The sequence below is a fragment of the Eufriesea mexicana genome, unplaced genomic scaffold (assembly GCF_001483705.2).
Source record: "Eufriesea mexicana isolate 0111107269 unplaced genomic scaffold, ASM148370v2 scaffold47447488, whole genome shotgun sequence".
Lineage (NCBI taxonomy): Eukaryota > Metazoa > Arthropoda > Insecta > Hymenoptera > Apidae > Eufriesea > Eufriesea mexicana.
The window spans coordinates 627,143-644,282 of record NW_016907971.1 but is presented as its reverse complement, the minus strand read 5'-3'; the positions used below and the strand labels follow the sequence as shown (position 1 = coordinate 644,282).

The 17,140-nt window shown below is 39.1% G+C and overlaps 1 protein-coding gene across 6 annotated transcripts in view; it reads right to left on the bottom strand.

Moving 5' to 3' along the window:
* Positions 1 to 17,140, bottom strand: part of mam (neurogenic protein mastermind) — a 311,816-nt gene that overhangs the window by 89,284 nt on the left and 205,392 nt on the right. For all 6 annotated transcript variants that reach the window (XR_001890411.1, XM_017904016.1, XM_017904043.1 and 3 more), the window contains one exon: positions 6,808 to 8,526. Coding sequence is in view for 5 of the 6 variants with exons in the window: in XM_017904016.1 (XP_017759505.1) it covers positions 6,808 to 8,526 (1,719 nt within the window). In the remaining variant the exon portion in view is untranslated. The remainder of the gene's footprint in view (positions 1 to 6,807; positions 8,527 to 17,140) is intronic.

Sequence of the window (17,140 nt, the reverse complement as noted above, 5' to 3'; positions counted from 1 at the left end):
CGAAGGTGGAAAGAGAAGAAGCTCAAGCAGAGGGTGGAGCGGAGCGGCGAAATCAAGCCGTGGGAGAGAAAAACGCGGAAGGCAGGAATAAAGAAGCGTCATGGGAGGGAAGTGTGGTCGTTTGCTGGACGCATTGAGATGCAAATACGCGCGGTAGCTGGCGTGATTTACGAGGGACAGACGTGCCCATACGCGATCGTGGACGAAAAGAGCGTCTCACGGTGACGTTCGAAGATCATGGTGGGACAAACGGATAAGATCTGTCCGAAACGGCCACGATGTGTGAGGGAACTCGTGTGATCGAGTGACCGAGCGATCGTTCAAAGAACAGCACTATTTTCCACGATTCGTTCCGATGTTTCACGACTCTGGCGATGCTTGGACCCATTTTGTATTCGACTGCTGTTAAATCGATTTAAGTTGCGATTTAAGTTGCGATGTCGTTCATAAGAAAAAGAACTATACTATGCTAATTCATCTTTTGTTAATTATTAATTATCTTTGTTACAGTCTTAAAAGAATTTTTCATTCCTCTTAACTCACTAGCGCCATCTCGAACTCGTGCTATACGAAAGTCAACGGTATCTTGATGATGTCATTATGACGGACATAACGATGATGATATATCATGATGACCAACATGGTGATGACGTTAGTGGTAGCACTATTATGACGAATATAAGTATCATGATGATGAAATTATGACGACGAATACGATGACGATGGTAGTGGTTGCACCAACATGACGAATATGAATATCATGGTAATGGCATAATGACGACGAATATGGTATTCTTTTAGCTTATATTTTTCTTCCCTTCTTATATTTTCCTTCATCTCTCTTGTTTTGTATTTAAGTATTATCTTTTGTCACGCAGATTTTGTCTCATTTCTTCAATTCAATTTCATTGTGGTCCTTGGACAAGTTTGTTCGAAAAAGAACACACTGTTTACTGACGTATGGGATGTTACCTTATTATGCCATTTTCAATTTCAACCTATGTATCGTAGAAGATAGAGAATATACCAAAATTATCAAACGATTACGTTGTTTCTTAACTTCTGTCAGTAAGTGTATAAATATATTTGTATCTTATCACAAATATATATTTGTTTTACTTTATGTCACTTTAATTATTTTTCGTGTATAGTGTATTTAGGTGCGCATTATTACATGATCGTTCTAATGTTAGATAATTATCATTTTTGCAAAAATTACATGTCATTATGTCAGTCGAAGGAATTAGAGCTATGTTTGAAGTAGTTCAAACTATGTGACAGCGTGGTTCGTGCTACTCTGCCAACATCAATTAGTGGAGTACATGAGTACCCAGGCTTCTGCCTGTACCTTCAGAGCTAACGTGTCTACTACTCAGCTCACAAGTGAGAGAATGACAAAGCAGTGTGAATTGCATCTTTTAATCACTCGTCTTCTATTTGTCATTTTTTGGCAAGAAGGAATTCTATTCCTTTCTGCCATTTCCAGCTTTTGGTATAAATATAGTATTTAAAGATGGTACTATTAATGAACGAATCGTTCGACATTTTAACCAAAAATTTTAACGCGAAGTTTTTTCAAAGGTTACGAAGCACTGTGCACTCGTTAACATTATTAAAAGGAACGACAGGGATTTAATTCTCTGAGATTTTCTCGCAGTTTCTAACGCTCGAGAACAACTTGGATCGCCACTTGAAGTATCTGCACAGTGGATCGATAAAGTAAATCTATTAGCGAGTAAAAAGGTATCTAAGACCACCTGCAGTGGTTGCACTAGCATGAATGGTAGCAAAAATGCGAATGGTCTGTCTCAGGCGAAGGAGAATAGGATTGTCGAAAAAGATTTATACAGGCAGTATCACAACTGTATTCCGTATTGCAGTAGTAAAGCAGAGTAACGAAGATTTTACATCTTCACAAATATTCTCCAACTACATTAGGCCATTCTGCGCGTTGATTTCAGTGATTCGAGATACCTGATTTATAATTCTTTTAATGATATCGTGATTTATTTGTTACTCGTCGACCAAGACAGATAAAAGATATTGAAATATCGATCGTAAATATAAATTAACAAGGTTTAATTTCATGTCACGAACACTTCCAACAATTTTTCATAAAATTCGTTTGTTTGTTAAAACAGTTTCTCTTTTCCTTCTCATCATAACTTCCTTTTTTTATCTTTTAATCGTTGTTTCCTACATTAATGTAAGAGATTGGAGAATATTTGATAAAATCTAAGAAAGGATTAAACTTTTCTACAATATCAAAAAATGTTAACATCATTAGCCATAATTTTCTTTGAATCCTTGGATAGAAAGTTGGGGTCAAATTGATACTGACTGCATGTAACTTCGTTTCCATATGCTTTCGGCTTTTCAATTTTATGTGCTCTTATTGTAGATAAATAATGCATTAACTCTGGAGATTTAAATGAATTGGATTAATAAATTCGACAGTTTATATTCTTTCTTAGTCTCGGACGATGTATGCGATATCGATATTAATATGCGATATATCGAGTTAATTAAAGATTACAGAAAATATCCTATCGGAATTGAACCTGATCTCAGAAACATAAAACCACCAAATACCTTGCAAATAAATAAGCTAATATATTATTTCACTGTCATACAAGGTACCCAAAGGAGAGCGAATCTAAATTCAGAATCATCAAACCAAAAGGTTCTTTCCATCCAATTAACATCTCATGATACACAGGATCAAACCCAAAGGAGACTCCAAATCATACTACTAAAGTCACAAGATGTATCTCCATCAGCCAATACGAATAATACGAGCGTACTCGTCGCGTGCAGGTTGTCGCGAGTGCAGTCTCGCGACTACCAGTCGGAGCGTATTGACGTGGATTGCAGGCGCAGGTTAAATCGAGCAAACGGTAGCGGCGTCGCGACGCCGGCTGAGCATAGCCATGCAACCCTCTCAATTCCCTACCACCAGCCACCGCGCGGTCTAACTCGGGGGTGGGGACAAACGTCACGGGGGAAAATTTATAAAGAGAGAACCAGTGGGGGTAGACTACTTGTTGCGCGTAGCGGCGCCCTCGTGACGCCAACATCCCCCTTCGTTTTCTCCACTACTACTACTATGGGTACTACTACTACTGCTGCTACGAGCGCCGGTGGTGCCACTGGTGCAGCTAGTACGCCCATACGTAGGCGACACCACGGACGACGACGTCGCTACCACCACAAGCGTCCAACGACGTCGACTCGTGATGCCGTCGACAAAAATAGACGTGTCGTCGCGACGCAACAGATATCATTCGGCCTCGGCTGACTTGCGCGCTATACTTTGCTGATTCGTCTTTTATCGTTGTGCCCTTTTTCCCTACCTTTTTGAACTTTGTTCTTATGTTCTTAATTTTCTTGCTTTTTTTCAACATTCTTTATTGGAGTAAGCGATTTTTTGGTTTTTCGATGACTCAGGTTTGAGTTTGAAACGCTTAGTTCCTGGTAATTCCTGGTGTACTGGAAGGGATTAGTATGAGAATCATAAGCGTCATACAATAGAGTAAAAGTAAAAATAAAAATAACGATTTAATTTAGTATGAAATATTAGATATACAGGGTATGGTACATGCCAAAGAATAATCAGTGAAGTATGTGTTGCACAAAATATATTTTGTATCAGTGGTATCGTAGTCACGGAAAAACATAGTTTGCGTCTGATAGACAAAAGATCTATTGATAAAAAAATATGTTAGTAAATAGGCACAGAATCATTTGCAGTGGGTCATAAAATTACTAGCTCAGTTGATAATGCAGAAAAGATTGATGAAGTAACTAGATAACGAAGTACTTTTTCGAGCTTCTCTTAATGGATATAAATTATTTGATGCTCAGTGTAACAAAATCGTAAAGAAAGGGTGAAAAGTTTTAATTTGTAATTTCAAGAAAAAAGAAACGATTCACTACAAATATTTACCTTTTCTCACTCAGAAAATTATTCGCTCAGTCAATAATGCAATAAAGATCAATGAAGTGACCAGATAACGGAGCACTTTTTCAAACTTATTTCAATGAATATGCATTATTTGAAGCTCAATGTAACAAAATCGTAAAGAAAGAGTGAAAAGTTTTGACTTATAATTGCAAACAAATGAATCACAATAATCTTTACACTTCTTTACGTCAACAAATTATTCGCTTATGCTACGAATTATCCAAAATAAATGCAGTCGATGCGAGTTTGATAAGAATTTGTTTACGATTCTTACTGAAAGTAGTCAGTATAATGTAGACGAGTGGCTGAGAGGCATTAGTTTTCATTTATAACCTTTCGTTTCAACAATTCAATATTATGGATGGGAAAATTGCGAAAATGAATTTGGAAGTCAGAGATATCATTACTTTTCATTGGAAAAATGGAAAATCCATTAAATTCTCTATTTTCTATTCAAAAAATGGAAAATCCATTGTATTTTCTTCTAAAATATTTAAATACACTACTTTGTCCATTGTGTCCGCAATAATTTGCAAATTACCCATGATAATTAATACAGTACCAAACCATTATATGACCATCTCAGTACTTAATAGTACTACACAAATTCTTCAAATGCAACACCATGTTTCGTTTTCGTCAAACTTTTTGCGGCCCGTCGGAGTATCAAATATAAAATTTGCTTTCATTGCAAAAAATGTCATCATATCAAAATTCACAAGGCTTAGGAATATAGCTTTATGCGAATTTCATTATTTCTTTTTTTCTATTAATTTTACTTATACAAGATTTTCCCCTTGTTTCGCAGCAGTTGATTTCATGGGATATTTCTTTTCCAGAAAAATCTTGAAGAGAGAAGATTTAGAAGACACTCATTTTTGGATTTCCTTTGACTTTTCTCACTGCAAATCATACTTCCGCAGAATTTAACACTTTTCTCCTGTCACAACCTGTTTCATTTTCTACTCGACCTTCTATGTATCGTTTTATAACGTATCTGAAGAATAACTTATGCAAACAAATCTTCCAATGTATTTAATGGAATTCCAGTGAAAAGTAATGATGTTTTTGACTTTCAAATTTGTTTCCGCAATTTTCCCACTCATAATATTGAATTGTTGAAACGAAAGGTTATAAATGAAAACTAATACCTCTTAGCCACTCGTCTACATATATTGACTACTTTCAGTAAGAATCGTAAACAAATTCTTATCAAACTCACATCGATTGCATTTGCTTTGGATAATTCGTAGCATAAAAGAATAATTTGTTGACATAAAGAAGTGTGAAGATTATTATGATTCATTTTTTTGCAATTATAAATCAAAACTTTTCACTCTTTCTTTACGATTTTGTTACATTGAGCTTCAGATAATGTATATCCATTGAAATAAGTCTGAAAAAGTGCTTCGTTATCTGATTACTTCGTTAATCTTTATTACATTATTGACTGAGCGAATAATTTTGTGAGTGTGAAAAGGTAAAGATTTGTAGTGATTTGTTTTTTGAAATTATAAATCAAAACTTTTCACTCTTTCTTTACGATTTTGTTAGACTGAGCTTCATATAGTGTATATCCATTAAAAGAAGTTTGAAAAAGTACTCTGTTATCTAGTTACTTCATTAATCTTAACTACATTGTTGATGGAACGAATAATTTTGTGACGTGAGAAAGAGTAAAGATTTGTAATGATTCATTTTTCTTTTTTTTTTTTGGAATTATAAATAAAAACTTTTCACTCTTTCTTTACAATTTTGTTACACTGAGCATTAAATAATGTATATCCATTAAAAGAGCTCGAAAAAGTACATCGTTATCTGGTTACTTCATTAATCTTTATTGCATTATTGACTGAGCGAATAATTTTGTAAGTAAGAAAAGGTAAAGATTTGTAATGAATCGTTTTTTTTCTGAAATTACAAACTCAAACTTTTCGCTCTTTCTTTACGATTTTGTTACGCTGAGCATCAAATAATGTACATCCATTAAGAGAAGCTCGAAAACGTACTTCGTTATCTAGTTACTTCATTGATCTTCTCTGCATTATCAACTGAGCGAGTAATTTTATGACCCACTATAAGTACATATGAGAATTTAGATTGCATATTTATTTTAAAATTAATTATTTCCCTCCTTTACTTTCCTTTCTTTCTCTCCATTTCGCATTTTGGTTCTCTCTTCTCTTCTGTTTCATGCTTTATCTTCTTCCCTTTCTTTCAAATTCCATTTTATTTATCTTTTTAATGAAATCACTTTCAAACCTTGATCCGCGGGCCGCATGTTTGATATTACTCTTTCGGACAAAGCTGCACGGTCATTTTTGTAATTTGGAAATTCATGCCGCACTAATGTACGAATGATATATCAAATAATTGGTAGTAAGTATGCTAACACGCGATATAATCGTGTATAAATGCACTGATGCGCTAATACGACTCGAACTGGATACCGTAACCAAATTATTATTGCATCAATATAAATTTCACAAATAAATTTCATTTAATATCATCGTAACAGTCTGTCATGAGCGTTTATCGGACAATAACTATAGTGAATATCAATAATCCACATAATGATATCGGGTGTAGAAGATTTACCACCGTGAAAATTGTCGATTTATCGAACGACATTTATATAAAGACAGAATAAAAATATGTATCTTCAACAGATCATCACATCATTCACCAAAATACAACGTAAACTAGGTGAATATTAAAAAACCTAACCTAACCATCGTACTCCAGACTGTACAAGCTATAAGACACCTAATCTTCGACGAACGAATGAAATGAAACAAACTGAACGTAAGAGTCAACAAAGGAAAAGAAGAGGATTCACTAACCTGAATCTGATGTCCGGGATTGTTGATGTGTAGCTGCTGTGCCTGGTTAATTTGCAGAGTGGAGGTGCCAGGTCCTGAGGGTGGTCTCGGCGGCGTAGAGCTAGTGAAGGGTCCCTGGGATCCGGTTTGATTGGGTCCAGCGCCCTGGGAGCCTCTCGGTGGAAGCGGATAACCGGGGCTGCCGTGATTCGGCATCGATCCCGGGCTACCGTACGGCGAATACTGTTGCTTATATCCTCCGCTTGGCCCAAGCATGGTCGGTTTGCCACCGGTGGCTGGTTGCGGTCTCTTCATGTCCGCCAGGCCAGCAGCAAATTGGGTTTGCGAGCCGACAAACATATCGTTGGTCTGCTGACTCTGGAAACCGGACGTGCCGTTGTTCTTGTGATACGAACCAGTGCCAGTAGTCGCTTGGGACTGTCCACCGGGTGGACCAGCACTCCCAGGGCTGCCCAGGTAGTCCGACGTGCCACCGAATTGTGGAAACTCAGCGTAAGGGGAACGAGCAGTAGGTCCTCTAGCAGCAGCAGCGGCGGCGGCACCAGGATTGAATCCACCCAGCCCTAACTGCTGACTCTTGTGCTGATGCTGCTCAGCCATCTGTTTCAACGTCTGAGCGGCAGGACTCATCTCCGACTTGAAGTCCAGGCTGGAGTACGGTAGTCTGGCCGGCGAGTACTGGGCTGAGCCAAGTGCTCCAGGGCTAGAATTAGCGGGCAGGCTAGCATTCCCGTTGTTAGTGCTGGTGCCGTTGTTCACGGTGTTATTGTTCACGTTCCCGAGCTGCTGATGTATAGCGTCCTTGTCGTCCTCGATCTTGATCTGGCCGTTGTTTGTCCCGATGCTATTATTATTATTGTTATTATTATTATTATTCGCCGCGGCAGCCGCAGCGGCAGCCACTGCCGCGTTATTAGCCAGGGCTTCCACAGGGATCTTCTCCTCGAAATCGAAGTCCTTCATGAACTCCGGATGGAAGTCTGAGATCTCCGAAATCAGGTCCTTGAACGCATCAGAGGTGATAATCTCGTCGCCCGTGTCGTCGCCCATGAAATCAGAGAAGCCAGGGAATCCGGCCCCGTTCGCTGCCGCGTCTTTCTCCAGCGCAGCAGCGCACTGTTCCAAGTCGACGAACTCGTTGTCAGGCTCTTGCTTGCACTCAACCAGGTTACCGATATCGACGCAACCGATGCCACCGGGTGCAGTCGGTCCACCGGTGCCACCGCTACCACCGCCTGGCCCGCCTCCGGCACCGTTCCCTGTTTGAGGCCTCGATGCGGCCGATGCAGGAGTATCTGGTCCCGATTTTGGGGACGACGACGCGTTCAGCAGATCGCTCTTCACCGACGCGTTCGTCAACGCTTTCACGGTCACATTCGTGGAAATCTGTTGAGCCTGAGAGTTCGCCGCGGACGTGGTGAATTCCAGTTGTTGCACGATCTCCACAGAGAACTTGGTCAAACCCTCGTTCCCGCCACCACCGCCGCCTCCGCCGCCACCACCGTGAGTAGGGCCTGTTGTGTTCGCGCCGTTCCCAGGAGGATGCTGCCCGTGGCCGTGATGGGGCCCACCTCCACCGCCGCCACCGGGACCCTGCTGGTGCTGATGCTGTGCCTGCGTGCATTGCAGCTTCACGGGGGGCTCGCCGAAGCCACCGTCTCCGCTACCACCACCGGCAGGCTCCAACTCCTCGGCCGTCCTCTTCACGAATTTTTGTTGCTGAAATGAGAAAGTGAAAGGGTCAATTAGTCTGGTTATTGTGATTGGTAGTACACATTGAGAGGTTTCGCGTCGGGATCCCCATTTCGTGTGTATATAAAATATAAGTGTACAACGTGTAGTTAGTATATTCGTGTCGCAATACGTGTACTTTTTAATTCCTTACAAGCATCAGTCTGCAAACATCAATTTAAATATCTTTACGGATCTAGATGACTATTTTTATAGATCTGGATATGTAACTATTCTGCGGATTTAGACATAGCAGTTCACTCCTAAATTTAAACCTTGGTTGAAATTCCTATTCCTATCTTGGGTTCATTGATGGTTGCAAATGGGGCTAATTGGTAATCACATTTTGTCAATTCCGACTATAGGGAATATTATTATACATTTCGTATATAAATTTCAGAGATGTGTCATATCAGAGAAAAAGGTGTAAAATTTTTTATTCCCGGACGGCGCGAGGTAAGGCAACGGGTCAGAAAATCACACTAATTGAGAGAAAGAAGTCCGAAGAAACCTGACGACTTCTAAATCCTCGCAGTGGCTCGCCTTTCCCATTAAAGCCTGCCAGCTGGTTCAACGAAGAAACGATTCAAAAGAGAGAAAAAGGAAAAGGAAGGAAGGAAAAGGGGAACACAGGTAAAGAGTAGCTGCCAGAAGCGTTCTGTTCGTGGGTCAAGGCAAAACGCGAGACGAGTAGTCCAAACTCGCTGCTTTTTCTCCGATCTCAGCTCCTCGACAACCGGTACCACAGGATATTTAACTCACGCGCCTGGATGCCTCGTTCTGCTCACCCGTTTCTTTCGCAATTAACCCGGCAATTTCTCACCGTGCCTGTCAATACTGCCGTCGCTTTTTCCCCTTTCGTCTTTGTGCGAAACGCCGCGCAGCCCCGATGAACGAAGCGATGCACCGACGCGTTGGCCAGTCTGTTTCGTCACGCGTAGATGTCGCTGTGAGCTGCGTCGTGTATAAATCTCGATACTCCCAGTCGCGACAGAACTAATGGCTCGTCAGTCCATGTCTCTCGACGTGGTAGGCCCTCTATCGACTATATCGGAACTTGGGGGAGGGGGAAGGTTAGAACGTAGTGTTTGAGTGCAGAGCATGATCGAATAGAGGATAAAGGAGCATGTTTGGTGAGGATAGTTGAGATTCACGAACGACTGATCATATTCTTGACATGTGAAGAAGTGTGTTTGGTTTAAGAAATAAACGAGAGATGTCACAAGTTTTAGAGACAAAATCTATTCCTAAAACTCCACAGTCCATAGAATAGGCCATAGAATGCGGGATTCGATAAAATTAAGTGTGCAAGTTTTTTTTAACATCGTGCAGATGTTTAGTTTTGGATTCGAATCTTAATTCAGTATCCTTGATCTTAAAATTTTGAAATTTTAAATTGTCTCGAGCAAGATTTGGACCTCAGATCTTGTTTAAAGTCTGTTTTTATATCAATTTTAGAAAAATGAGATAGAGGAACATGAATTTTGATCTGATAAATTGCAATGTTAAAATTGGGATAACTCGTGTACGAAATTTGTAAAAACAGAACAGTGAAAAATATACGACATTCTATTTGCAATGCAAAATTGGTCACACTATAAGATGGCAGTTGCATCCAACACGATAATTAAGGAAATATTTCATTTCCGAGCTATAAACGTTCTTAATTGCATACCGCAGAAAATGTTCGAAGTGACCTTCTTAGGCGACACGCACATTGTGACCCTCGGTCTCGTGGATTTCCTTTACATCATGGAGGATTTGTACTAGCTAGTATTCTTCTTCTTTTTTTCAGTTGTTCGGAATTTGATAATATTTTGATATTGTTCTAACCAGTAATCTATCTACGCTGAAAATTTATGTTAAATTGAATTCTAATACGAAATTCTAATATACTACACAAAAAGTAGAAGGAATGAGTTATTAGAATTCAATTTGAATTTATTTGCAGATCTGAAAATTACATCACATCATCGTACCAGAAATGGCCACCAAACAAAATATTTACATATGCTTTTGACAACTGCAGACATATTGAAAAATTAAGTACCAATGCTACATCGTGATAAAATAATCTATCTGACAAATAGTAACGAGAAGGAACCAAATAAAACGAGAATGCAAAAGAGGGACTCAATCAGACTACCTCGTAAATCCAGTCTCATACACAAAACACTTGATATTAATTGATAGAGAAACGAGTTCCACGGTGATTCACAAAAAGCTCTTTGCTAGTGAAACTGGATATCGGTATTACTAGTGAAGGAGACATAAAGTGTAATCGTAAATTCATCAAGCAGCCGGTTTCCTCGTGTGTCGACATCGATCTCGTTAAAAGAATCCACCATGCGATTTGAAGCTACCAAGTAATTAAAAACTAGAATCTGAAAAAAGTGGAACACTTCATGCTGCCCCAAATATGAACAAATTCAAATCCTCATCGTACACCTCTAACCAAATTGAAATTTCGAGGACATAATAAAATACAAATTTTACTAACACGACGGACACTGAACCACAATGATCTTCAGGAATTTATGGTTACTCTATAGTTATTCCACACTACAGGACAATAGTTAATGCAAAACATCCTCGATCAACCTATATATCGATTAACATATGTAATCTATATACCTATAATCGTCTTGAAAATCATAGAATCAGGGATACAGAACAAGAAATTCGCAGATCATTTCAAAAGATACGTTCATCGATACGTTCATCGAATCAAGCAGATAGGGACATGCACGAATGCTAAGAAGGTCTACACTGGTGTTCTCTAATGAAAGTATTCTCGATACCAGAAGCCACTTTTCCATGGCGCGAAATACATGCCGTCGATACGAAGGGAAAAGGGTGGAAAAAGTTTTTTCAGGGTGCGGTCGAACAGCTACACACACGCATGCACGAGCCCGCAGACCACCAAGCCACACACGGTAGTGTACATTTGTCATGATTTGAACCGGGATAACCTGCGCCCCGTTCCAAAATCGATAATACGTATTACCCTCTAATAGGGAGTCGCTCGTCCTACGTTTCCACCAATATCCCCCTATACGATCCTCTTTTAGATGGCTCGGCTCGAACGAATCCATGTCGCTAGCAGAGGCAACGAAATGATCTGTTCTGGATCTGGGTTTTCTACAGCCATGATGTAAGATAGGAGTATTTTTAGAAAACTGGAAAAAGTGCTTAATTTTTTACATTGCTATCATTTTTATCGCGACTGATAGCCTTGAATGTTGAGGGAGTGATATATATATCAAATGCCATAGCAAATGCCTTTTCATGTAGCTACTAAACGCTAAGTAATAGGGAAGAAAAGTAACGGTGTAAAATTTCGCAGTGATAATAAAATGTTTGGATCAGTTCAAACTTTCCAAGCGAAATGCTAAATGTCTTTGAGAATTTTCCCAGCAAAATTTAGTCAAAATACCGTATCCTATGAAACACTCGGAATTTATATCAGATTCACCGTAAGTTGGTACACCAATTCCTACTTAGTCATCCTCGCTATGTTTATTCCATTCCCTAATGATAAATTTTAAACAATCCCTAACATCACGTCACTGCCTGTTTTCTTGTATTTCTATGTAAAATTGCAGAAATCTAAACGCTAATTTGCTTTACACTACTCTAAACGCTAATTTACACGCTAACGCCATCTTTGAATGGAATCGACCGGAGCGCCCTCGGAAATCAAGTCGGAGGGGATAAGCGGTTGACGAAAGCTCGGTTCGAGCGTATCGCGATACAAGAGGGAGAGCGCGATAAATCTCGGGTGTAACGCAGTCTACATCAACGGCGGCCCCCAGCGTCTCTAGCGGGCTGCGAGGAAATTACGGAGAAAGCGCGCGGTAATGCAGACATTTCCGTCGCTCAGCGGCGGAACCGGAACGCCTATATTTTTCGCCCAGGAAAAACGTGAAAGCCGGCCTGGATTGTGTGCACGACGCCACACGGCCCTGTAATAGACGCGCCAGTAGGGATCCCGGGGAGCAGTTTCGCCGTAGCCGCCTTCACCAGGGCAATTTTGCGGCGCGAAAAGTACGCTGGCCCTCGTCTGATAACGGGTCGACCTCGCGTCGATATTCCTCCATGGGCTTGTGTTCCGTGCTGCTTTCGTGGTCCACTTTGGGCTTGATGTTTGTATAGTAAGCTAGAGGAGAACTTCTTTGGATATGTACCTTTCTGTTCTTTTGCTTGTACTTCGATTAGGTGTGTAGCTAAATATGTATATACAGGAGAGGTGTCATTGTGGCCAATTTTTTAAATGGAATTCGAAAGGCAAAAGTGTTACACAATGTTTATTTTAAGTCTATACTATTACTTTTGTAGAAGTATGTTATAGAAAATGATTAGTTGGAAGGAGGTACTGACAATGGGAGTTATGTTTGGACGAGTTATTTGGTTTGATTCAGGTCAAAATTGAAATTTAATGTACAGAGAGTGAATAATTTTAATACTTCCTTCAATTTTTCGTATTTTGTAGAATATATTGGAAGAATTCATATCACAAGAGCAAAAAGTAGATCATTTTAAGTGATTACAAATCTCTGCAAAAATTATAAGTAAAAATTGTAACTTTTTTGTGCAAAGTCAAATAAAATTTCAGAGAAAAAGTAATTTTTTTAATCTAATTCGTTTCCCGTTTACTATTTCCTGAATTGTGTTACCTTCGAGTTACTTTTCCGAAGACCTGACCCTCGCAAATCAACTGGGTACACACAACAACAGTAACATAGATGGATTGGAAGAATCTAAAAGTCCATCATCGTTCTCGTCATATTAGATATACCGCACTTTCGGTTCGAAGTTGTTGAGAGTGACTAGAGGGGGAAATGGACTAAGAAGTTTCAACCGTCGTTTTGAACTTCGAAGAAAACGATTCTGTAAGCCTCGTACAAAGAATTCGTAGAATCTGTGCACTGAGCAATCGATCTTACTGCGTGTGCTGCTTCCTCGAACTTGCGCCGTCTGTTTCTAATTACTCGTACATTCTCAACAAAATATGACTCACTGATTCAACATATTGGAAAAATTTCATCGAAATATATTAAATTATCTAACTTAAAAATGAATTAAATTTGTCTTCTTCCTCTTGCAATGTTACTAATGGTTTGTGCTGAATTATACAGATCTACTTCTAACTTAGTTTCAATACAGTAACTTATTTTTCAACTTTCCCTTCTCTATCTTAATCAAAATTAGAAACATTGTTTTCACTAGGAAAAATGTCACGTGTCATTTACAAGGCTAAAGTAATTAATTACGATAAGTAAGTTAATAAAAACGAAGAATAATACCGTGTTGTGGAGAGAGTATGCATGACCTCCTACAAAACAATTATCTAGTTTTAAAAATGGAATAATTAGAAAACTATAAAAAAAAAATAATACATGATCCTTTTCACGTTCGCTCCAACTTTCTTCCATAAAACCCCTCTAATGCACACAAGCCAGAAAATTAATTCGTAAATTTCGCTCTGAACAGCATCTCCAAGCAGATCCCTCCAGGAAACGAATATTTCGCAAGAAAGTGTACTTTCAACCACCACAGACTTCTCGCTAATACACCAAACTCATTCAAAACCACAGACAACAATCGCCCTATGCACGAAACGCAAAATTACTCACTTTCACGCATTCATCTTGAAAAAAGACCATTTACCTGTCCTAAAAATACCTTGTACGCACTTTCAACGAGAGAAAGCAAACGCACCTGATGCGCACGTCGAAGGGCGCACCGATTTTCCTGGGCTACTGTAAAGAACACAATCGAGTCGACAATAATCCCGCGAACGTAGTTATTAACGCGAACATAAATCTTTGCCGACTTTCATTCGCGTCCGTTCGGTCCCATCAACCTGTTCTCTCACCGTGCATTAGTGGCGCCCTCTGTCGCGCGCCACTAGCGCCGCGCCTTCGACCGCCATGCTGCAACGTTCGCTCTTGATCACGCTCGAAGTATTCGCGCGAACGATTAATTCCTCGGCGCTGCGATCGCGAATTAATAGACGACCGTTATATATACATGTAAACGCTGTTAGTCAACCCAAAGAGGTGATTTAATCCCCGAAATCGGTTAACGACTGCTCTCGACGAGTTTACCGAACTTGAGTGCGACGTTGTGGCACTTCAACCGGAAGTAACAGTTCACCAAACGCCGCGCATGTGTACTGGACCGTGACTATATTCTTTAATAGTTTTCAATTAATATTTAATGAACAGCAAGACGGAAAATCTCGTGAGATGTCACTTGGGGATGAAGAAAATGACAATATTAAATTGACCAATAAGCAATTCGAACTTTTCCTTCTTTTTCAGCGCAATGCAGTGCACTTGGTGTATTAGATATAATACGTTAAGGAGAATTTTACAACTACCCATATGATGATAGAAAGCTACGGATCGAAATTGAATAAAACTTTATATATACATTGCCTGTTTCAGCAATTGCAATAAAAAAAAATGTTAACAAGAGGATGCGAAATGGTATCCACGTTCGACATGGGCTCGGATGTCAGAGGGTTAAAGCGAACATATTTCGTCCCGATATTTCCCGCCATTCGCATGTCAGTGGTAAAGATAACCGTTCGAAGGCGCGAAATCGAACAATCTGTTGAATCTCGACAGCGTGTTCCGGCGATACGAAAAGATAAGAAGCGTGTCAGTCAGTAACCTTGAGGCGCGCGCGCATGAGAGGGCTCCCTCCTGCGTGGGAGGATACACCGCATCTATTGAGCGTTACACGTTTCGTTAATGACGCCAGCACTCCGCTGGCGAACTGTTAACACGACCTAAATATCATCTAACCGGCCGACTGTCTCTCGTGTGTAGTCTGATTGACAAAAAGTATGGAGATTGTTCGTAGGTCGTGTAGCTTTCTAGGAAACTTTGCTTCAAATTTCACACTAGCCTCTGTTGCGTCAAATTTCACTGTTCCTTGGCGAATATTCGCAAGTATAACATTGTAACAAAAATTGTTGCACCATTGAATTTCTTATGTTATGGAATCAGTATCATACTGAGATAAACCTATCAGTATAATGGATATGGGATTAGTATTGGCTTACTGTTGAAGAGCTAAATTAAACTATTACCAAAGTCCTATTCAACTGTGCCAGTAACATTGGAATTCTATCCTGTGAAATTAAAATATTTAACATTGGGAGATTGAAATAAATAAATTTATGAGCACCCAATATTTATATAAGATCATAATCTTTTTAAAATATTAAAAATGTGTTGTTCCTCATTTGAGTACAATCTATGTGTATTAATAATAACACACATACCAGAACAAATCAGATTCATATCCTAATAATATTTTCACGGTTACAAATATGAACACAAGGCAGCGTTTCAATTTAACCAATGTGTGATGAATAAATGATCAGGAAGTATAGATTGAAATAAGAATTAGTTATTCAGCAATTAAGACAGTTATGCAACATTTGGGAATACTCTCACTTCATCCAAAGCACAACTGTATTATTACAGTGCAACAGAGGCGGAGTGTAGAAACTATCTTATCTGAACCGAATTGTGTGGAATGAATGTACAACTTCATACTTTGGACAATACGCAAGGTAAGTGATGGGATAATGGTATTGCAAGATTAGTATAAACTATAATAGTACTCAGACAGTACTAGAGTATCTACTTAGAGTAGACTAGTCTTGGAATATTAGCTTGTTTTCGATAAAGAGCGTGTCTGTGATTCGAGAAAGTGCTCTCGGTCTTGTTACCCGTGAAACCGTCGTGACTCGTCAATTTTCAACGTGCACGAGAAACCATTTGTTAATGAATCAGTATTTCGTACTAAACAAACGATTATTTTATAGACATGACTCTAGATAAGATAAATAGTATCTTTTACTAATTAAACGCGTTATACTACTAATAATCAATTAATAACTAATTGATAATAAATTGATAATAAATATTATTATACAAATTATTGTTAATAATTATTATTAATAATTATTCCTTATCTGAAAAAAATTTCACTTCCTTACTGTAATTCGAACTTCCGTAATATCGACTAATTTTAGTACTTGAAAACATAACAAAAGCAATTGAATTGAATTCCAAATTAGGCGATATTATGTACATTATGAGCAACTGCTGCACCCGATGTCACAGATGTAAATAAAGCATGCATTCTTCGGATAATAACGGTCATCGTCATTCACAATAGTAGCGAAATATTTAAGTATGCACTTTCTAATCTTCGCGAGAGCATGTGTTTGAAAGCAATTTGTAATAAACATCGACAATAAGACATCTTTCATTTAGAAAGTTCCAATTACAATGTAACAAACGAAATTATGTACGAAATAATATAAACATTCGTTTCTACAGCATACCTGAACACGTTGACTTCGACGATAATGTATCCATTCACCGTGTTATATTACCTCTAACCTCAAAAAGAAGCAACTACGTTCGTATTCTTCTGACCTGATTCAAACACATGTTCGAGGAAGTCAATGGTTCCTGTTTACAAATTAGATTCCCTCGCGATATTAACGTAACTCTTCTTCCCATTCATTAAACTTAGCGTCCCGACGTTTATACACATTCAGTTGGAAATCGCG